The sequence below is a fragment of the Oncorhynchus mykiss genome, chromosome 12, assembly GCF_013265735.2.
Source record: "Oncorhynchus mykiss isolate Arlee chromosome 12, USDA_OmykA_1.1, whole genome shotgun sequence".
Classification (NCBI taxonomy): domain Eukaryota; kingdom Metazoa; phylum Chordata; class Actinopteri; order Salmoniformes; family Salmonidae; genus Oncorhynchus; species Oncorhynchus mykiss.
In genome coordinates, this window is record NC_048576.1 from 59,398,614 (window position 1) to 59,422,430 (window position 23,817).

The 23,817-nt window shown below is 44.1% G+C and overlaps 1 protein-coding gene across 9 annotated transcripts; it reads left to right on the top strand.

Moving 5' to 3' along the window:
* Positions 1–121: 121 nt before the first annotated feature.
* hirip3 (HIRA interacting protein 3) lies at positions 122–23,605 on the top strand. Of its 9 annotated transcripts, none has more exons than XM_021624324.2 (8): positions 122–285; positions 1,763–1,883; positions 4,885–5,038; positions 5,511–6,089; positions 6,256–6,440; positions 7,743–7,887; positions 8,620–8,718; positions 22,329–23,605. In XM_021624324.2, exons 1-8 carry the CDS (start codon positions 248–250, stop codon positions 22,514–22,516), a joined length of 1,509 nt encoding a protein of 502 aa, XP_021479999.1. In that variant the 5' UTR covers positions 122–247; the 3' UTR covers positions 22,517–23,605. The 9 variants fall into 9 exon arrangements, with proteins under 9 accessions (XP_021479999.1, XP_021479996.1, XP_021479997.1 ...); XM_021624321.2 differs by having other exon boundaries at positions 144–285; positions 1,763–1,895; positions 5,502–6,089; XM_021624322.2 differs by having other exon boundaries at positions 149–285; positions 5,502–6,089.
* The last annotated feature ends 212 nt before the right edge of the window (positions 23,606–23,817 follow it).

Below are 23,817 nucleotides of genomic sequence, written 5' to 3' on the forward strand. Positions count from 1 at the left end.
GTGTAAAAAACTCTTTATAACATTTTGTTCAGAGTATAAGCAGAGGTGTTAATTAACAAATGGACGGTCACAGCAAAAAAAAAGTTAAGATGCATTGCAGTAATAGCTCATTGCTCCTTGGCCCATGCCTTCACAAGAGGCCCAAAACTGGGAGTTTTGTGAAAAGCCAAGCCACAGCCCAGATGCAGTTAATGCTTCCCATCGGTGACATGAGGATCTTTTGGACATCGTAGTTATTCCACATCGAATGTACTGCTCCCTTCAGACGGCGAAGCCCACCATAAGGTTCAATGAAATCTTCATTTCCTAAATTTCAATAAAGATGCCGGAACAAATAACGTTAACGTCATTAGCACTAACGTTAGCTAGGTACTGGTAGCTAACATTGCTAGCTAAAGAGACAATCGAATTACAAAAAACACTAACTGAACGGATAAACAGAATTTAAAACACGAATGATTTAAAAAAGCTATAGAAATATGATTATAATATACTGTGGAAATGATAAAACGAGCGATTTCGGGGCGACAGGAAGCTATGTATAGGGTAGGAAGTTGGACGGAAGTGGGCGTTGCTACGTTGTGCAAAAGTTATATTGTCTTGAAATCCACATGACCACACAAACAGCAAGTAAAACGTAGCTAGTTGCGTCATTACGGTTACGCAATGTTGTGGCAAATCTGGAGGGAAAAAATCAAGCAGCAAAGTTTTATCTGGCTAATAAATGGTGTCAGCGGAGGAAACACAGATTCGGAGGTTCGTTTCAGGACAACTCCGTGATTGTCCTGACCTAAGGTAAACTCCCTTTTGCAGTTCCTTTAGACGAAGTCAAATCATGCATTGAAATTCCTGCTAGCTTGTGGCAAAGGTTTAACATACCATAACCGCTCTTGCGTGGTTGGCTTGCATGTTCCCCTGTTTGCCGTGTCTGTTCTCTAACGCCCAGGGCCCGGTTTAGTTATTAGAACCATAGTTAAATCTCGAGCTGATTCCCTAAACCATCTAAAGTTACACTTAAACGCTCATTAATTACCGATTGCCTCAGACCACTCGAATGCCTCGTTCACAATACCCATAAGCAATATTCGTTATTTTTGAACGACTCTTTTTACTCACTGGAAAGTTATTTTTTTCTGAATGACTCGTTCATAAAAGGCGAGTCTGTATATACGTCTGTATTGAGGCCCCCGAAGGGCGCAGTGGTCTAAGCACCTCATCTCAGTGCCAGATGTGGCACTACAGTCCCTGGTTCGAATCCAAGCTGTATCACATCCGGCCGGGATTGGGAGTCCCATAGGGCTGCGCACAATTGGCCCAGCGTTGTCTTGGTTTGGCGGGGGTAGGCCCTCATTGTAAATAAGAATGTGTTCTTAACTGACTTGCCTAGTTACATTTTTTAAATTCACTCTGCAGAAGTCAGAGCATTTATACTTTGTGGAGCAGAGCTCTTGTGAAGAAAGTTGTCTTTCTGTGGATTTTATATGGTGGTTGGCAACCAACTTTAAGGTTAAGGTGCCTTATTTATTTTTTATTTAACTAGGTAAGTCAGTTTAGAACAAATTCTTATTTACAATGACGGCCTACCCCGGTCTAAACCCTACCCAATAATCTTGTCTCTCTAAGGAAATGAAATATATAATGAAATACTACATCCCCTGAAGATTTCCCCAGCACTACGTCATATTCGTCATAATGTCAGTTTCCATTCTCTGTTTCATTGAAAATGTATCTATTTCATTCTCTTTTTTCCCCCCCCTCCTAGCACATTGACTCTTGGCATCTTAAGAGGGCGGTATTTGGCATGTGTTGGCCGGGACTCACTAAACCAGGAGGACAGACAGTTGATGAAGAGAGTGGTAGAGGAGGAACTGCTGAGGATGCAGGTAAAGATGTTTGTGAGTAGATACGATTTTGTCAATCAATATATCTCCCTCAGACCTGGATCAAATAGGTAAGTACTTGAATTAAACTCAATTTAGTTTGCCCAGTACCATGGAACAGTCTCAAAAGTGCAAACCTTCAGCCTAAATCAAGCAGATTGCAGGTACTTTCACATATAGCCTATGTCTGTAAGTATTTGTAAGTAAAGTTTGACATGTATTTGACCCAGAGCTGCTGTCCTGTCTTTCAGTTTGATGCCCCATAACTTTTGATAAAATATTTTCTTTCTCCATCGAGTACACACAGATCTGAAGTGATTGGGTGACCGCTACAGGTCTTGGGTGGTCAGAAGTGTGGAAGGAATCATTTTGAAGTACATTTTGTTCTTAAATACACTGAACAAAAATATAAACGCAACATGTCAAGTGTTGGTCCCATGTTTCATGAGCTGATTTTCCAGATGCACAAAAAGCGTGTACAACAGCTTTCCCGCCAATATCCAGCAACTTCACACAGCCAATGAAGATGAGTGGGACGACATTCCACAGGCCACAATCGACAGCCTGATTAACTCTGTCGCACTGCATGAGGCAAATGGTGATCACATCAGATACTGACTGGTTTTCTGATCCATGCACCTGACTATTTGTATTTTTTAAATTTGTATTAGTAATTTGTAAAAAAAAATGTAGGGTGTCTGTGATCAACAGATCTGTATTCCCAGCCATGTGAAATCCATAGATTAGGGCCTAATGAATTTACAGTGCATTCTGAAAGTATTCCCCTTGACTTGTTCCACAATTTGTTACGTTACAGCCTTATTCTAAAATTGATTGCATTTCCCCCCTCAATCTACACACAGTACCCCATATTGACAAAGCAAAAACAGGTTTTTAGAAATATTTGCACATTTTATCAAATAAAAAAAACTCACATTTACTTTAGCATTCAAACCCTTTACTCAGTACTTTGAATCGCCTTTAGCAGCAATTACAGCGTCAAGTATTCTTGGGTATGACAGTACAAGCTTGACACATTTGTATATGTGGAGTTTCTTCCCTTCTCTGCAGATCCTCTCAAGCCCTGTCAGGTTGGATGGGGAGCATCGCTGCACAGCTATTTTCAGGTCTCTCCCAATATGTTCAAGTCCGGGCTCTGGCTGGGCCACTCATGGCCATTCAGAGACTTGTCTCGGCTGTGTGCTTAGGGTCATTGTCCTGTTGGAAGGTGAACCTTCGCCCCAGTCTTGTCCTGAGCGTTTCATCAAGGATCTCTGTACTTTGCGCCATTCATCTTTCCCTTGATCCTGACTAGTCTCGCTGCCACTGATAAAAAATCCCCACAGCATGATACTGCCACCACATGGTTCACCGTAGGCATGGTGCCAGGTTTCCTCCAGATGTGACACTTGGCATTCAGGCCTAAGCGTTCCATCTTGGTTTCATCAGACCAGAGAACCTTGTTTCTCATGGTCTGAGAGTCTTTGGTGCCTTTTAGCAAACTCCAAGCGGGCTGTCATGGGCGTTTTACTGAGGAGTGGCTTCCGTCTGGCCACTTTACCATAAAGGCCTGACTGGTGGAGTTTTTCAGAGATGGTTGTCCTTCTGGAAGGTACTCCCATCTCCACAGAGGAACTCTGGAGCTCTGTCAGTGACCATCGGGTTCTTGGTCACTTCCCTGCCCAAGGCCCTTCTCCACCGATTGCTCAGTTTGGCTGGGTGGCCAGCTCTAGGAAGAGTCTTGCCGGTTCCAAACTTCTTCAATTTAAGAATGATGGAGGCCACTGTGTTCTTGGAGACCTTAAATGCAGCAGACATTTTTTTTGTACCCTTCCCCAGATCTGTTCCTCAACACAATGCTGTCTCGGAGCTCTACGGACAATTCCTTCGACCTCAAAGCTTGGTTTGTGCACTGTCAACTATGGGACCTTTATATAGATGGGTGTGTGCCTTTCCAAATCATGTCCAATGAATTTACCACAGGTGGACTCAATCAAGTTGTAGAAACATCAAGGATAATCAATGAAAACAGGATGCATCTGAGCTCAATTTCTAGTCTCATAGCAAAGGGTCTGAATACTTATAAGCTATTTCTGTTTTTTTAATTTTTTTATAAATGTGCAAAAATAATGTCTTAACCTGTTTTTGCCTTTTCATTATGGGGTATTGTGTGTAGATTGAGGGAACATTTTTTTGGCTTTTTTTGTGTGAATTTTACCCCGTTTTCTCCCCAATTTCGTGGTATCCAATTGTTTAGTAGCTACTATCTTGTCTCATCGCTACAACTCCCGTACGGGCTCGGGAGAGACGAAGGTTGAAAATCATGCGTCCTCCGATACCCAACCAAGCCGCACTGCTTCTTAACACAGCGCGCATCCAACCCGGAAGCCAGCCGCACCAATGTGACGGAGGAAACACCGTGCACCTGGCAACCTTGGTTAGCGCACACTGCGCCCGGCCCGCCACAGGAGTCGCTGGTGCGCGATGAGACTGAGGATCTGAGAAGGATATCCCTACCGGCCAACCCCTCCCTATCCCGGGCGACGCTAGGCCAATTGTGCGTTGCCCCACGGACCTCCCGGTCGTGGCCTGGCCGCGAACCCAGAGTCTCTGGTGGTACAGCTGGCGCTGCAGTACAGCGCCCTTAACCACTGCGTCACCCGGGAGGCCGAGGGAACATTTTTTAAATCCATTTTTGAATAAGGCTGTAACGTAACAATGTGAAAAGTCAAGCGGTCTGACTTTCCGAATGCTCTGCATTTCAATTGACTGATTTCCTTATGAATTGTAACCCAGTTAAATCTTTGATTGTTGCGTTTTTATATTTTTGTTTAGTTTATTTCGGATGAGAAGTCACTACAGTTTTCCAGTCCCAATTACATTACATTCATGTTATTGCTCCTGGTAGGTGCATGCTGTCATGACAGTCCCGAGCTGTTGCATTTATCTCGGTTCGAGCTGGTTTCGATTATAATCTGACCTGGGACCTCTGCCCCTCTCTCAGGACAGTGACAGCAGTGACAATGAAGCCATTATCAACGTTACCCCGATGCCTCTCCACAACAAACGGAAGAGGGGTGAGGAGGAGGAGAAAGGAGGCAGGACCAAAGCAGATGGATCCAAGGCAAAGAGATCTCGGCTTCAGTCGGCCCAATCAGGTCATTTCCAATAGTAGTGGCCCTTGGGTGAAATTCTCCTCACTTAAAACGGCACAGAACTGTTAAAAAAAATGTCTCCGTACTATTTATTTATATTAAGCTTTTTTTATAAATGTCTGAAAATGTATATTATCCAATAACTTGAGTTAGTGTGTTGCAACTTGTCCACAGCTCAACTGTGGTGCAGTCCCATCTATTTCAGTTTTTAATTATAGCGGTGCAATGAAAATGCTGCCCTTTGTCATAGTGAAAGCCCACAGTGTGTGCTGCGGTTCATATTGCTGGTCAAATATTAACTTGAGACACATTTATTCAGATTTGTGTGAACCATGCCTATTATGAAGTTGAGACTCATCCCATGATTTGTTTTAAAGAATTAAGACTTATCTGTGATAGCCACGGTATTTTAAGCAATATTTTCTTAATCTAATTTGGACATTTTATTTCCTTTAACTATTTTAAGATTCCCCAGATTCTGGACTCGAGAGAGTGGGAAATGGAGAAAGGCAGATGGCGGAAGAAGAGGAGGGGAAGGACATGGGAAGTGTTGAGCAAGTTTCCCAAATCGGCACCAAGAAAAACAAAGGGGGACACACAGGAGTACACAATAGTGGGAAGACTGAAACTAGCTCAGAAAGTGATGTTGAGATCAAAACGGTGAATCTGAGGAAGAGAGAACATGACTCTGAAGTCGAGGAAGAAGATTTTGAGGAGAACAAAAAGAGGAAACGAGATGAAACCCACAAACAGGAAAAGGACCAAGTCAATTCAGAAAGTGACAAAAAAAGAACGGGAGGAAAAGAAAATGTGGATGTGAAAGTGCAGAGCAAGTGTTTGAAAAGGAGGGAGAGTGGAAATGGGTTAAAGGAAAAACCATTGCAGAGAAGAGAAAGAGTGCAGGTTGTTGGGAGTGACTCGGAGCACATTGGAGAGGCTGAAGTAATGGCGCAGAAAGGGGTAAAAATACAAAAAAATGACAACGACTCCAGGTCAGAGAGTGAGGGAGAAAAGAATGACGGTGCATCTTCAGAGGAAGCCAGCGGGGGAGAGGGTGAGTTATCAAGTGGTTGTGTTCATGAGCATGCATAATGTGTCCTAGTAAAGGCCCAAACATAGTGAAAAATCCAGGGATAGGATACCATTATGTAGCCCCAATGACAAGCGTTCAAGTAATGTACTATTTCCCCCTCCCTAAAGTAATTTTTCTTCTTTCTCAGATGAAACCGAAGAAGTGATGGCTAAGACGAAGGATGAGCCAGCCCAAGACTCTGGCTCATCCCTCCCATCATTGGAGGACGAACAGGAAAGTGAGGTCAGGCCAGAACAGGTGAAAAAGAGGAAGTCTGTGGCGAAGCGGCCAATAAAGGGTGAGAGCAGTGAGAGTGGATCCAAAGGTGGAAAGGTGAGGCCAGCGGCTTCTATGCCAACTCAAGCACACAGTAGGCACAGGTAGTTGCCAACACACTTTCACATTCGCAATGTACTTGGTTCAGACATGGTTCAAATACTGAAGTAGTTCTGAAGGTATTGGATCAATATAATATGCTGTATGATGAAATTACAAGGCAAGGTATATAGTTACTGCTATATTGCCCATGCGTCCCCAAATCCCTTCTGATCTATACAAAGTGTTGCCTGGAAACCCAACGTTGAATTGCATAGAATTCTTGGTTTTGGCCGAAGTTAGCGTTTTGAATCAGGAAAGTTTCCCATCTTGACCTCTACAAGCTAGAATGTTTAATAAATACAATTTTAACATTGATGTAATTATACTTTCCTGTGGATATATTGTCTCGCATTCCCTACCACCGAAAGGACCAACTGAATGAACAACCGGTAAAGTGTGTTAAAATATAATTTTATTCAACATTCTGGTTTGTAGGGGTTGTAAGAGGAAACTTGCCTGACTCAAACGCTAATTTCTGCCTGACGAAGAATTCTATACAATTTTATGTCTGGTTTCAAGGCAATATAAAGTGTAGAGGCAAGGGGCTCTTTCTGGAGTCGGCCTTAGATGGAACCCAAACTGGCTGCGCGCGTGTGCCATCGTGCATAAATGTATTTTGTCCCCATACACCAAACGCGGTCATGACACGCAGGTTAAAATATCAAAACAATTACTTTAATTTGGGGACAGGTCAAAAAGCATTAAACATGTATGGCAATTTAGCTTGCACTTGCTAGCTAATTTGTCCTATTTAGCTAGCTTGCTGTTGCTAGTTAATTTGTCCTGGGATACAAACATTGAGTTATTTTTCCTGAAATGCACAAGGTCCTCTACTCTGACAGTTAATCCACACACAAAACGGTCAACCGAATCGTTTCTTGTCATCTCTCCTCCTAGGCTTTTTAAATTTTTGAACTTATATGGTGATTGGCATCTACACTTTCATAGTATTACCACGACAACTGGCAAAACTGTGTCTTTCAATCACCCACGTGGGTAAAACCAATGAGGAGATGGCACGTGGGTACCTGCTTCTATAAACCAGTGAGGAGTTGGGAGAGTGATCTGCATCAGAAATAGAAATTACTTCTATTTTAGCCCTTGGCAACGCAGATGCTCGTTGGCGCGCCCGAGCACTGTGGGTGCACAAATTTAGTAACATATTTTCCTACATTTATTTTGCAACGCGAGTGGTGTAGTCAGGGTATTAGCCTAGGCTAATCCTGGAAAAATGTGCTCCATCCATGTAACATGAAGGACAACACGGCGGTAGCCAGGCTGAAGCGTTACATCGCCCTCTGTGGTGTGAGACGGAATTACAAGAAGCTCCTGGATGGCTGCTGCTCCATCAAGTCAAAGGTGGCTGTGCTGAAGAGGGAGCTTGAAGAACTGGGTGTCAAAGGTAATTGGGGGGCTTTGGCAATGAATTTGAATTCTCTTATTTGGTCCGTATGCCCTCGCTCACTCCACCAAATTGAAAATGTAAATTGACTGAATAGGTTGTACGCAATAGCTCCATGTAGCCTTTCAATTGGTTAAAGGGCTAATCCACTGTATTGTTCACACCTATGTGATGCTTTTAAAGTCCTGTTTATACCTAGCGCTAATATGTGTCCTTTGTCCTGATCTTGTCAACATTCTGATTGTGCACACATTTTGACATACACATGGTATAAAAATGTCTCTGTCCACTGTGCCGCATTGTTACCAGATTTCCAGGACCCTGCCTGTATGCATAATTGTTTTAATAATATATGTATTTAAAGACTCTTATTGATGTTTTAAGTCAATGGTGCCACCTGTCAATGATTTGAGGGTGAGATGACGATGATTTAAATGGCTTCACTGTCCAGATGCGTCTACACTTGTAAGTATATCCAGACACGATGCGTGCCTGACTACTTCTGAATGTGATCAGATCTTCCTAATCACCATCAAATCACAATGCGTCTTTTAATCTACACCTATATAAAAAAATTGGGGACAATCAGAATGTGGACAAGATTAGTACGAAGGACACATTAGCACCAGGTATAAACGGGGCTGATATCCGTGAGGTGGAGTGAGCCATGGTGGCATTGCTGGACAGTGGAAACTTGCTGGGGACTAATGGCTTCTGTCTCTCCCCCCTCAGGCCAGCCTTCTATAGAGAAGTGTAAGAAAGCCAGACTTAAGAGAGAGGAGGCTCAGGAGTTGGCAGACCTAGATGTCTGCAACATCATAACTACACAAGGTGACATTTTCGCCCACTCCTTAATCAACTGCTTGCTTCTAGATCTTAGCTGATTGCATACCCTGACATTGCACTCTGATTGGCTAGGTGGATATTTTTCTGTTCTATTGCTTTAATAGTCTTATCCAATCTTCTCCATCTTTGTTTCAACTTTAGGTACAGGGAATACTTGTTGAAGCACAAACTGTAGATCTGAAATCAAAATGTAGATCAAATGAACAATAAAGTAAATAAAGTTAGACTGGTTGTAAAAAATTAAACAAAGTAGCAATAAACAGGGTGTCTGAGGGTCCTTAGTCTTAAATTCATTTCAGATTTTTAAAGGCTTTAAGTCTTAATGTCATCAATTTAGTTTTCAAAGGTCTTAACATGTGATGGAGATGACTACATTGTTTCTTACATTGTGCTGCTGCTTAATTGTTGCCACCATGCCCATTTTATTTGTTTAATTCAAATAATACTCGAGGTGCACTTTCAAGATGGAGAGCCCTCCACATGTGCACTTCTGTGTGTGCGAGTCTGGCCATTGCCAGAGGGGGGAAAGAGAAGAGATCAAGGTAGCCTATACAATTTGATAGACCACAACATTAACTAGAGTTGTCCTCTTACCAAATACATTTTGCTTACGTCGGTGATAAGGCTACACAATGTTCCTGCAGATTTTTTGGTGTTCTTAAACCATTATTTTTTCAAACAGTAAGGTGCATTAACCTGCTTCCTGTAATGAAAGCATATGCCCCTATTTCGCTTCTCTCGCACTCCTTCTCCCCCTTTGCACACAGAGTAAAAGGAGAGTTGCAACTCTAGTTAATGTTGTAAATACTACCACCATTACTGTTAACGTACCAGCATTTACACCCGGTGCACATGACCGTAAGAGAGACTGACTAATGGGCCCCAATTGTGTGTTGTCTTTGTGACCGGTATAGTGTTTCATCAGTGATCATTTTTGTTTGCATGATTTTGAGTTGGGTTATGGCCTATTTAGTGTCACCATGTAAGTCTGTGAGTGTTCAGACTTATTCTTTGACAGGTGTTGCTCGCATTTTGTGAAAGGAGAACAATACATTGAACTAAGTCCTGCGCGTAAGCTATACATGAATATAGTGACACGATAGGAAAGATGGTTCAGAAACTTGGGAACCAAGCTCGAGTTATCAGTGTGGCCCTGTCACCGGGACATGTTGAAATAATGTATCGTCACACGTAGAATAGAAACCTTCAGGCTTCTGTCATAACTGTCCATTTATTGGAAAGAAATTGACAATTTACAGGGAGCAGTTTGGAAAACTAATCCCGTCCGATTTGTCCTCTGGAATAACTAATCCTGTGCAAATAAGTCTTTGGTCACGTGTATGCGATGCATACATGTGTGACGTAAAGAGAACAGGTTGAGGGAATAAGGAATGTTTTTCCTAAACAAATTAGGGATTTTGTTCACAGGACTTTTAAGTCAAATGGCTTTATGTTGCAGCTTCAGCAACACGGACAGAGCGATTAACACTTTGTTCTGTTGTGGTGAGACTGTTGTCTTTAAAAAATAATGTATATTTTTTTTAACAAAGCGCAGCAAGTCAGCCCGGCACAATCAAATCGATTGCTGGTTGGACTCACTCGTCATTTGTATGACTTAATTATTTAATCAAACCATGTGCTGAATGCATCAGACAAGCTCAGTGAATATAGTTGATTAGAACGCATAGGATGTGTCAGTATATGAGGAAAATACACATGGAAAAATGTAGACCAATCGATTGGTTGAAATATTGTTTGCGGTGGGGGAAAGCCCTAATTTGAGAAGATGCGGAGCGCGACATTTGCTGTGTATACAGCAAGTAGCCTATATAGGCATACCAATGGAAAGTTTTTGTAGGACATTACATTTACTGTTCGATCAATTGCATGGCTATCTTGCAACAATATCATATTTTAAAGTAAATACACACCTGTATTTGGGGAGTTTCTCCCATTCTTCTCTGCAGGTCCTCTCAAGCTATGTCCGGTTGGATGGGGAGCGTCGCTGCACAGCTATTTTCAGGTGTCTCCAGAGATCGGGTCCAAGCTCTGGCTGGGCCACTGAGGCTTGTCCCAAAGCCACTCCTGCATTGTCTTGGCTGTGTGCTTAGGGTCGTTGTCCTGTTGGAAGGTGAACCTTTGCCCCAGTCTGAGGTCCTGAGTGCTCTGGAGCAGGTTTTCATCAAGGATCTCTCTGTACTTTGCTCCGTTCATCTTTGCCTCGATACTGACTAGTCTCCCTGCCGTTGAAAAACATCTCCACGGCATGATGCTGCCACCATGCTGCACCGTAGAGATGGTGCCATGTTTCCTTCAGACGTGACGCTTGGCATTCAGGCCAAAGTGTTCCATCTTGGTTTCATCAGACCAGAGAATCTTGTTTCTCATGGTCTGAGATTATTTTGGTGCCTTTTGTTAAACTCCAAGCGGGCTGTCATGTGCATTTTACTGAGGAGTGGCTTCTGTCTGGCCACTCTACCATAAAGGTTTGATTGGTGGAGTGCTGCAGAGAGAGCTCTCCCATCTCCACAGAGGAACTCTGCAGCTCTGTCAGAGTGACCATCGGGTTCTTGGTCAACTCCCTGACCAAGGCCCTTCTCCCCAGATTGCTCAATTTGGCCAGGCGGCCAGCTCTAGGAAGAGTCTTGGCGGTTCCAAACTTCTTCCATTTAAGAATGGAGGACACTGTTCTTGGGGACCTTCAATGCTGCATAAAATTTTTTAGTACCCTTCCCCAGATCTGTGCCTCGACACAATCCTGTCTCGGAGCTCTACGGACAATTCCTTCGACCTCATGGATTTGTTTTTCCTCTGACATGCACTGTCAAGTATGGGACCTTTTATATAGACAGGTGTGCCTTTCCAAATCATGTCCAATTATTTGAATTTACCACAGGTAATGTACTGTACTTAGTTACATATGTGAAAATCAGTCAATTGAAGTAAATAAACGAGGCCCTAATCTATGGATTTCACATGACAGGGAATGCAGATATGCATCTGTTGGTCAAACACCTTATACAAAATTGGGCCTCATAACGGACTTCAGGTTCTGGTCACGGTATTTTTGTGCATTCAAATTGCCATTGATAAAATGCAATAATGTTTGTTTGTAGCTTATCCGTCACCATGGGGAACTCTGTTCACAACATTGACATACACAAACTTCTCGCTCACATGATGCTATACACATGGTCTGCGGTTTTGTGTCCGGTTGGACATACTGCCGAATTCTCTAAAATGACATTGGAGGCGGATTATGGTAGAAAAATGTACATTCAATTTTCTGACAACTTTGGTGGACATCTCTGCTGTCAGCATGCCAATTGCGTTCTCCCTAAATTTGAGACATCTGTGGCATTGTGTCTCAGCTGCATATTTTAGTGGCCTTAGTGTCCCCAGCACGAGGTGCACCTGTGTAATTATCATGTCAATTTTGTCACATGCGCTAAATACAACTGTGAAATGCTTACTTACAAGTCCTTAACCAACAATGCAGTTCATGAAATAGAGTTCAGAAAATATTTACTAAATTAACTGAAATAAAAAGTAACACCGTAACAAGGCTATATACATGGGTACAGGTTAGTTGAGGCAATTTGTACATGTAGGTAGGTGTAAAGTGACTATGCATAGATAATAAACGGCGAGTAGCAGCAGTGTAAAAACAAAGGGGTGGGGGGTGTCGTCAATGTAAATAGTCTGGTTGGCCATTTGATTAATTGTTCAGCAGTCTCATGGCTTAGGGGTAGGAGCTTTTTGGAACTGGACTTGGCGCCCCGGTACCGCTTGCTGTGTGGAAGCAGAGAGAACCGTGTATGACTGGGTGGCTGAAGTCTTCAACAATTTTTTGGGGCCTCTCTCATACTCAGCCTAGTATATAGGTACTGGATGGCAGGAAGCTTGGCCCCAGTGATGTACTGGGCCATATGCACTACCCTCTTTATTGCCTTGCAGTCAGATGCTGAGCAGTTGCCATACCAGGCGGTGATGCAACCGGTCAGGGCTCCCGAGTGACACAGCAGTCTAAAGGCAATGCATCTCAGTGTAGGTGGTGTCACTACAGTCCCTTGTTTGATTCCTGTATCACATACGGCTGTGATTGGGACACGAGGTCCCATAGGGTGGCGTACAATTGGCCCAGCGTCGTCTGGGTTTCATAGGCTGTCATTGTAAATAAGAATTTGTTCTTAACTGACTTGCCTAGTTAAAGGTTGAATTTTTTAAATTTTAAATGCTCTCAATGGTGCAGCTGTACAACTTTTTGAGCATCTGGGGACCCATGCCCCATCTTCTGTTTCCTGAGGGGGAAAGGTGTTGTCATGCCCTCTTCATGACTGTCTTGGTGTGTTTGGACCATAATAGTTTGTTGATGTAGACGCCAAGGAATTTAAATCTCTCGACCCGTTCCATTACAGACCCTCTGTGAATGGGGGTGTGTTCATCCCTCCTTTTCCTGTAGTTCACGATCAGCTTCTTTGTCTTGCTCACGTTGAGGGAGAGGTTGTTGTCCTGGCATCACACCCATCAGGGCTACCACCGTTGTGTCATCAGTAAACTTAATGGTGATGGTGTTGTAGTAATGCTTGGCCACGCAGTTGTGAGTGAACAGGGAGTACAGGAGGGGACTAAGCACACAGCCCTGAGGGGCCCCTGTGTTGAGGATCGGCGTGGCAGATGATGTTGCCTACCCTTAACACCTGGAGGCGTCCTTTCAGGAAGTCAAGGATCCAGTTGCAGAGGCAGTTGTTTAGTCCCAGGGTCCGTAGCTTAGTGATGAGCTTTGTGGGCACTATGGTGTTGAATGCTGAGCTGTACAGCATTCTCAGCATTCTCACGTACGTGTTCCTTTTGTCCAGGTGGGAAAGGGCAGTGTGGAGTGCGATTGAGATTGCGTCATCTGTGGATCTGTTGGGAATTGGAGTTGGTCTAGGCTGTCCGGAAGGATGGTGTTGATGTGAGCCATGACCAGCCTTTCAAAACACTTCATAGCTACTGGCTGGAGTCATTTAGGCAGGTTATTCGCTGCCTTGGGCACTGGGACTATGGGGGTCTGCTTAAAATATTTACCTTAGGTATTACAGACTTGGTCAGGGAGAGGTTGAAAATGTCAGTGAAGACACTTGCCAATTGGTCCACGCATGCTTGGAGTTCACGTCCTGGTTATCCGTATGGCCCCGCGGCCTTGTGAATGTTGACCTGTTTAAAGGTCTTGCTCACATTGGCTACGAAAGGCGTGATCACAGGGATGTAAACAAATTTGTGCACAAATTGAGAGAAGTGTTTTGTGCGTAATGAAACACGGGACCAACACCTTTACATGTTGCGTTTTTATATTTTTGTTCAGTGTAGATGACCAGCAGGGTCAAATAATAATCACATTGGTTGTAGAGGGTGCAAATTTTTTTTTTTTTAACTAGCCAAGTCAGTTTAAGAACAAATTCTTATTTACAATGACGGCCTACCCGGATGACACTGGGACACACCCAATCATGGCTGGGTGTGATATAGCCTGGATTCGAACCAGGGTCTGTAGTGACGCCTCTAGCAATGAGGTGCAGCGCCTTAGACCGTTGCGCCACTCGGGAGCCCCTACATGTCAGCACCTCAGGAGTACATATCAGTTGGCTTTTCATAGCCGAGCATTCAGAGGTGGAGACAGCAGGTGCGGAAGGGAGAGGTCCTGTGAACAGGTCGAGGTCAGGGAGCAGTTTGTTTTATTGACAATCCTCCGCTAGTCCTCACAGATTGGGCAACAGATATATTGCTAAGCTTTTATTGTTGATCTCTGGTAATGTGCGACCAAACTCTGGGCCGTGAGATACCATGAAATCTCTACCGAGTCACCTTTGATTTTTAATACAGAGCAGTTTTTTTTGACAACTTGTTACTATATAAATTCAGTCAAAGAGAACCTAAACAACCCTGCCAAGTTCTGGAAGATTATCAAAATCAGTGTAGGGTTCTAATGTAATCAATTCCATACCCAGCATTTGGAAATCAGCTTATGTCCTCCCACTGCTATTAGGGTGGAGATCCCTCAGATGATAATAATAATCGTCCTATCTCTAAACACCCTATCCTGGCCAAAGTCTATGAATCCCTAGTGAACTTGGTTAAACTTCTTAATTGAAAAGAACATACTGAGCGGGGTTCAGTCTGGCTTTAGATCGGGGCACAGCACCACAACTGCAGCTATGGCAGTGGCAAAAGACATAATTAATGCACTTGATAAAAAGCAACATTGTGCTGCGCTGTTTGGATTTATCAAAGGCCTTTGATTCAGTTGACCATGAATTGTTGCTAGCTAGACTCGGAAACGTTGGTCTCAGTGAAGGGGCAGTAAGTTCCTAAACCAATTATCTTTCTGATGTGTGTGTATATACTGACAATCACAAGTCTAGCTTTCTTGATTAATAGAGGTGTGCCCCAGGGTTCCATTTTAGCTCCTGTGTTATCGATTTTTATTTTTGTATTAATGATTTGGGAAATGGGATGCAACCAGCAAAGTTACATCTACAGTGCCTTGCGAAAGTATTCGGCCCCCTTGAACTTTGCGACCTTTTGCCACATTTCAGGCTTCAAACATAAAAAAATAATAAATGTTATATCTTTGTGAAGAATCAACAACAAGTGGGACACAATCATGAAGTGGAACGACATTTATTGGATATTTCAAACTTTTTTAACAAATCAAAAACTGAAAAATTGTCCGTGCAAAATTATTCAGCCCCTTTACTTTCAGTGCAGCAAACTCTCTCCAGAAGTTCAGTGAGGATCTCTGAATGATCCAATGTTGACCTAAATGACTAATGATGATAAATACAATCCACCTGTATGTAATCAAGTCTCCGTATAAATGCACCTGCACTGTGATAGTCTCAGAGGTCCGTTAAAAGCGCAGAGAGCATCATGAAGAACAAGGAACACACCAGGCAGGTCCGAGATACTGTTGTGAAGAAGTTTAAAGCCGAATTTGGATACAAAAAGATTTCCCAAGCTTTAAACATCCCAAGGAGCACTGTGCAAGCGATAATATTGAAATGGAAGGAGTATCAGACCACTGCAAATCTACCCAGACCTGGCCGTCCCTCTAAACTTTCAGCTCATACAAGGAGAAGACTGATCAGAGATGCAGCCAAGAGGCCCATGATCACTCTGGATGAACTGCAGAGATCTACAGCTGAGGTGGGAGACTCTGTCCATAGGACAACAATCAGTCGTATATTGCACAAATCTGGCCTTTATGGAAGAGTGGCAAGAAGAAAGCCATTTCTTAAAGATATCCATAAAAAGTGTTGTTTAAAGTTTTCCACAAGCCACCTGGGAGACACACCAAACATGTGGAAGAAGGTGCTCTGGTCAGATGAAACCAAAATTGAACTTTTTGGCAACAATGCAAAACGTTATGTTTGGCGTAAAAGCAACACACCATCCCCACTGTCAAACATGGTGGTGGCAGCATCATGGTTTGGGCCTGCTTTTCTTCAGCAGGGACGGGGAAGATGGTTAAAATTGATGGGAAGATGGATGGAGCCAAATACAGGACCATTCTGGAAGAAAACCTGATGGAGTCTGCAAAAGACCTGAGACTGGGACGGAGATTTGTCTTCCAACAAGACAATGATCCAAAACATAAAGCAAAATCTACAATGGAATGGTTCAAAAATAAACATATCCAGGTGTTAGAATGGCCAAGTCAAAGTCCAGACCTGAATCCAATCGAGAATCTGTGGAAAGAACTGAAAACTGCTGTTCACAAATGCTCTCCATCCAACCTCACTGAGCTCGAGCTGTTTTGCAAGGAGGAATGGGAAAAAATGTCAGTCTCTCGATGTGCAAAACTGATAGAGACATACCCCAAGCGACTTACAGCTGTAATCGCAGCAAAAGGTGGCGCTACAAAGTATTAACTTAAGGGGGCTGAATAATTTCGCAAGGCACTGTATATACAGTCATACACTGCTCAAAAAAATAAAGGGAACACTTAAACAACACAATGTAACTCCAAGTCAATCACACTTCTGTGAAATCAAACTGTCCACTTAGGAAGCAACACTGATTGACAATACATTTCACATGCTGTTGTGCAAATGGAATAGACAACAGGTGGAAATTATAGGTAATTATCAAGACACCCCCAATAAAGGAGCGGTTCTGCAGGTGGTGACCACAGAACACTTCTCAGTTCCTATGCTTCCTGGCTGATGTTTTGGTCACTTTTGAATGCTGGCGGTGCTTTCACTCTAGTGGTAGCATGAGACGGAGTCTACAACCCACACAAGTGGCTCAGGTAGTGCAGCTCATCCAGGATGGAACATCAATGCGAGCTGTGGCAAGAAGGTTTGCTGTGTCTGTCAGCGTAATGTCCAGAGCATGGAGGTGCTACCAGGAGACAGGCCAGTACATCAGGAGACGTGGAGGAGGCCGTAGGAGGGCAACAACCCAGCAGCAGGACCGCTACCTCCGCCTTTGTGCAAGGAGGAGCACTGCCAGAGCCCTGCAAAATGACCTCCAGCAGGCCACAAATGTGCATGTGTCTGCTCAAACGGTCAGAAACAGACTCCATGAGGGCCCGACGTCCACAGGTGGGGGTTGTGCTTACAGCCCAACACCGTGCAGGACGTTTGGCAGTTGCCAGAGAACACCAAGATTGGCAAATTCGCCACTGGCGCCCTGTGCTCTTCACAGATGAAAGCAGGTTCACACTGAGCACATGTGACAGAGTCTCTGGAGACGCCGTGGAGAACTTTCTGCTGCCTGCAACATCCTCCAGCATGACCGGTTTGGTGGTGGGTCAGTCATGGTGTGGGGTGGCATTTCTTTGGGGGGGCCGCACAGCCCTCCATGTGCTCGCCAGAGGTAGCCTGACTGCCATTAGGTACCGAGATGAGATCCTCAGACCCCTTGTGAGACCATATGCTGGTGCGGTTGGCCCTGGGTTCCTCCTAATGCAAGACGATGCTAGACCTCATGTGGCTGGAGTGTGTCAGCAGTTCCTGCAAGAGGAAGGCATTGATGCTATGGACTGGCCCGCCCGTTCCCCAGACCTGAATCCAATTGAGCACATCTGCGACATGTCTCGCTCCATCCACAAACTTGCACCACAGACTGTCCAGGAGTTGGCGGATGCTTTAGTCCAGGTCTGGGAGGAGATCCCTCAGGAGACCATCCGCCACCTCATCAGGAGCATGCCCAGGCGTTGTAGGGAGGTCATACAGGCACGGGGAGGCCACACACACTACTGAGCCTCATTTTGACTCGTTTTAAGGACATTGCATCAAAGTTGGATCAGTGTGGTTTTCCACTTTTAATTTTGAGTGTGACTCCAAATCCAGACCTCCATGGGTTGATAAATTTGATCTCCAGTGATAATTTTTGTGATTTTGTTGTCAGCACATTCAACTATGTAAAGAAAAAAGTATTTAATAAGAATATTTCATTCATTCAGATCTAGGATGTGTTATTTTAGTGTTCCCTGTATTTTTTTGAGCAGTGTATATTCATGTGCTCCTTCTCTGGTTCAGGCTGTTGACAAGCTCCAGACTGCTTTTCAGTCACTGCAGGCCTCCCTTTATGTACTTTTACCAGAGCTAGAACTCTGCCAGAGAACGTTAGCATTGTCACATCTGGTGATTTGAAAAAGTGGCATCCTACAAATACCTAGGCATTTGGTTGGATGACAAGTTGTCCGTCAAAGTTCATGTGGATAGTCTTGTGACAGAGCTTGAATGGAAATTGGGTTTCTATTTTCGTTATGAGGCTTGCTTCCTACTTATGGCTAGAAAGAGGCTTGTCCAGGACACTTTTCTTTCTGTAATTGATTATGGTGGCACAGCGGAGAAGTTACGGTGGGATTCGAGATGGTCAGTGATCTGTTTGTTGACTAGGCTTTCGAAGACCTTAGATAGGCAGGGCAGGATGGATATAGGTCTGTAGCAGTTTGGGTCCAGGGTGTCTCCCCCTTTGAAGAGGGGGATGACTGCGGCAGCTTTCCAATCCTTGAGGATCTCAGACGATATGAAAGAGCGGTTGAACACGCTGGTAATAGGGGTTACGACAATGGCGGCGGATAGTTTCAGAAATGGAGGGTCCAGATTGTCAAGACCAGCTGATTTGTACGGGTCCAGGTTTTGCAGCTCTTTCAGAACATCTGCTATCTGGATTTGGGTAAAGGAGAAGCTGGGATGCTTGGGCGAATAGCTGCGCGGGGGGGGGGGGCTGTTGGCCGAGGTAGGAGTAGCCAGGAGGAAGGCATGGCCAGCCGTTGAGAAATGCTTGTTGAAGTTATCGATTATCATGGCTTTTTCAGTGGTGACCGTGTTACCTAGCCTCAGTGCAGTGGGCAGCTGGGAGGAGGTGCTCTTGTTCTCCATGGACTTTAGTGTCCCAGAACTTTTTGGAGTTAGAGCTACAGGATGCAAATTTCTGCTTGAAAAAGCTGGCCTTTGCTTTCCTGACTGACTGCGTGTATTGGTTCCTGATTTCCCTGAACAGTTGCATATCGCGGGAACTATTTGATGCTAATTGCAGTCCGCCACAGGATGCTTTTATGGTGGTCGAGGGCAGTCAGGTCTGGAGTGAACCAAGGGCTATATCTGTTCTTAGTTCTGCATTTTTTGAACGGAGCATGCTTATCTAAGATGGTGAGGAAGTTACTTTTAAAGAATGACCAGGCATCCTCAACTGACGGGATGAGGTCAATATCCTTCCAGCATACCCGGGTCAGGTCGATTAGAAAGGCCTGCTCGCAGAAGTGTTTTAGGGAGCGTTTGACAGTGATGAGGGGTGGTCGTTTGACTGCGGATCTGTAGCGGATGCAGGCAATGAGGCAGTAATCGCTGAGATCCTGATTGAAGACAGCGGAGGTGTATTTGGAGGGCCAGTTGGTCAGGATAACGTCTATGAGGGTGTCATTGTTTACAGATTTAGGGTTGTACCTGGTGGGTTCCTTGATGATTTGTGTGAGATTGAGGGCATCTAGCTTAGATTGTAGGACTGCCGGGGTGTTAAGCAAATCCCAGTTTACCTAACAGAACAAACTCTGAAGCTAGGAGGGGGGGTGATCAATTCACAAATGGTGTCCAGGGCACAGCTGGGAGCTGAGGGGGGTCGGTAAGCAGGCGGCAACAGTGAGAGACTTATTTCTGGAGAGAGTCATTTTTAAAATTAGTAGTTCGAACTGTTTGGGTATGGACCTGGAAAGTATGATATTACTTTGCAGGCTATCTCTGCAGTAGACTGCAACTCCGCCCCCTTCGGCAGTTCTATCTTGACAGAAAATGTTATAGTTGGGTATGGAAATCTCAGAATTTTTGGTGGCCCTCCTAAGCCAGGATTCAGACACGGCAAGGACATCAGGGTTGGCAGAGTGTGCTAAAGCAGTGAGTAAAACAAACTTAGGGAGGAGGCTTCTGATGTTGAGATGCATGAAACCAAGGCTTTTTCGATCACAGAAGTCAACAAATGAGGGTGCCTGGGGACATGCGGGGCCTGGGTTTACCTCCACATCACCCGCGGAACAAAGGAGGAGTAGTATGAGGGTGCGGCTAAAGGCTATTAAAACTGGTCGCCTAGAGCGTTGGGGACAAAGAATAAAAGGAGCAGATTCCTGGGCATGGTAGAATATATTTAGGGCAGACGGGTATGGTGGGGTGCGGGTACAGCGGAGGTAAGCCCAGGCACTGGGTGATGATAAGAGAGGTTGTATCTCTGGACATGCTGGTTGTAATGGGTGAGGTCACCACATGTGTGGGAGGTGGGACAAAGGAGGTATCAGAGGTATGAAGAGTGGATCTAGGGGGTCCATTGTAAACTAAAACAATGATAACTAACCTGAACAACAGTATACAAGGCATATTGACATTTGAGAGAGACATACAACGAAGCATAAAGTAATCGCAGGTGTTGATTGGGAGAGCTAGCTAAAACAACATCTAACACAACAGCAGGTAAAATGGCGATGACTAGGCAGAGAGGGTCAGATTAACTACACACAGAGCCTGAGTTCGCGGCTGGGGCCGACAGATAAAAAAAATAAAAAGAATGGAGTACCGTGATTAATACAGTCCAGCAGGCATCAGCTATGTGGCCAAGTGATCATAGTGTCCAGAGGGCAGCAGTAGATGGAACAGGGGAGCCGCCACTACGCTAGCACTCGGGCGACACGGCGTTTAAAGTTAGTAGTGTCTGCTCCGACGGCGGTCGGGTGAAGGCACAGCGGATGGAGTATTCGTCGGCAGACCAGTCGTGGTGGTGCGGCGGAGGGCGCCGTGTCGACAGAGAAGCCAGATGGCAAAAGAGGTATTGTAGAATTTAGTTTGCTAGCCGGGAGATGCGCCTGGCTAACTGGTGCTAGCTTCGTGGCAGTGGCGTTAGCCACTATAGCCAATCGGTAGCAGCGGTGAACCGGTGCCAAGGTCCAGAGTTTACAGCAAGGATCCGGTGGAGTATTGGGCCCTAGCCGTGTATGAGTGGGGTTCGGGTGAACAGCTGAGTAGGCCGGGAGGTGGGATAGCTTCGATGCCACGGTGAGTGCAAACTAGCTGTGAGCTAGCTAGCTGCAAGCTGTGCGCTAGCTAGCTGCAAGCTAGCCGTGAAGATCAGACACGGAAGGAATCCGGCGTTGTTGTGGAGAGGCAGTCCGATACTGGTAGACTGCCGAGTATCTGTGCAGAAGGTAAAAGCTAACAATGACTAATAAATAGCTTGCAGCTAATTAGCTGGTTAGCTTCTGGAGGTTCTAGAATGTGTTCTAAAGTTATTTTTTTTTAAAAATAATAGCGATACCGTATCACATTGGGTGAGGCAGGTTACCGGAAGGTATAATAAAAGTAAAAATCGAAAGGAGATTGAAAATAAAGTTTAAATATAAATACGAAAAATACACGAGACACGAACAAAACACGTCTTCACTGCTACGCCATCAAGTGCTGTATATTTTACTTTAAGTTCTTGTTTTCAGTGGTATCGTTATGGTATTGAGTATCATTATAGCTGGTATTGGTATCGAAGCCAAAATTCTTAGTTTATGATCTAGCTAATGATTTAGCCAATTGGAGTAGCCTAAGCAAAATGCAGATGGGCAACCTCATACTTCAGCCATCTATAGCCTAGCCACTATGCTATTACATCCGTTAGGCTACAGGAGAATGCTCATTGCTAAAATAGCACACCTGCCTGAGGCTATAGCCTTTGACGCAAGAGCCATCCCTAAACATATGGGAATATTAGCAGGTGTGTGGCACGCAGACCTCAATTTTTATTAAATTGTATTCAAAATGGCATTCAAGATCTTAAGTCCCTTAAATTCTACTTCATGGAACCTGCAGATACCCTGAATAAAATCAGATGCTATAGGCCATGCAAAAATGGGTCTCTAAACAGGATTTAAAAACCTCAGTGGTATCTGCCTCTCTTACCGGACAGGGTAAATTACCTCTGATATAATGACACTGCTGCTAACTACTAACTCAACAAATCAATGTGTCACTTTGTCTATTAATGAAGACAAAGTAGTAGGGTAAAACCAAAAATGGTCACATTGATGGACGTACTAATTGATAAATTAACTACTAATGTTCTCCCTCTCTCAGGTCGTCCAAAGCGGAGAGGGGTGTCCATATGGCAGCAACAGTCCTCCCCTCCATCCTCTGCTTATAAGCGTGTAGTCAACTCAAGCTCAGACAGTGATGAGGACAGTCACGCAGGCAGGGGGCGCAAGAGAGCCACAGACTGGAGTAATCTGCAGGGGATCATCAGTGATGATGCAGACAGCAACTGACAGGCTTTGCTCTTCTGGTCAGGAGGATCAAGTTGCCTCCAGACTAGAAGTCTTCACAGGTCCAAAAAGTTGGACCGGTACCGAAATGGACCTTGGGCTTTCCCACCCGGACCCGATATGCATAAAACATTCTAGACCCGTTCCTGGTCGGCTCCACACCCGATCCGAATGAGAAAAGCAACAGAAAAGTATTATTTTTTTAAGCTACTTTATTCTGGAAACGAACCCGACCGAGTATTTGGGTACAGATGGGTCCGTGAAGACCTTCACTTTTGCATTTTCCTCTACACTATGGAAGCTTAGTTGCTGGTTGTTTTACTGCCCATTTTAGCTTAATGTTGTCTGTATGGTTCTCAGATACACATGATTAAGGCCTAGATTCAATCAGACCAGCAATGGCAAACACTTGCATAGCAGATGTTTTGGTGGTGTCAGAGATGGAACTGTGTTTGTGCTTTCAAATCTGTGAGCAGCTGCTGTTGCAGTCATTGTCACAAAGCCAGTGGTATTAAAGTTCACAATGAGGCTATATAGAAATAATTACACTCAAATTGAAAATCATTAACGAAATAATGAGGATTTCTATCATCCTAATCGAGGTGTAGATTACATCTCACATTCCAGTGTTCGAACTTGTAAACAAGGCTGAATGGGATTTCTGTTATGAGCGACTCCGTGCAGCCAATGGCAATGTCCACATTAGGTGTAAATGCTTGGAGCCACTTGTGGATTTGACAACTTTAAAACAGTTCGACCTCTGACACCACTTGCTTTCTAAAGCGGATCTGATTGAATAGAGCCCTAAATCAGTTTCTTCCCTCATTAAAACACTTAGTTGTAGGCTAAACAAACCTTTGCAATATAAGCTTTTGTCTTAATTACTTCAGTGTTGCCATGTACAAAGAAAAAAGGTATATTCTTGTATATAGGTACGCAAATATGACTTTTCCTTCTATTGCCGTACAGTTTGAGACAGTTTGAGACACGTTAGGTTAGCTGTTGAGTCAAGTGTGTGATTTAAATTACTATTAGTGCTGTGTTCTGTTCCATTTAAGTCATGATTCAATAAAGCTTTAGATTTGTATAAATGGTAAGTGTGTTGTCCTTTTCATTGATCAAATAAGGTTGACACTGGTTGCATTTCAATTTGAACATTCTCAGATTTTAGGACACTAGCACCACCCTGCCCTTAAATTCCCATATTCAAATCCCCTAATCAAATCAGTGACTTCGCTTCACAATCCATTTGAGATACTTTTGGATTATTATTTGGACATGATGTGCGAATAATGCTAATATCG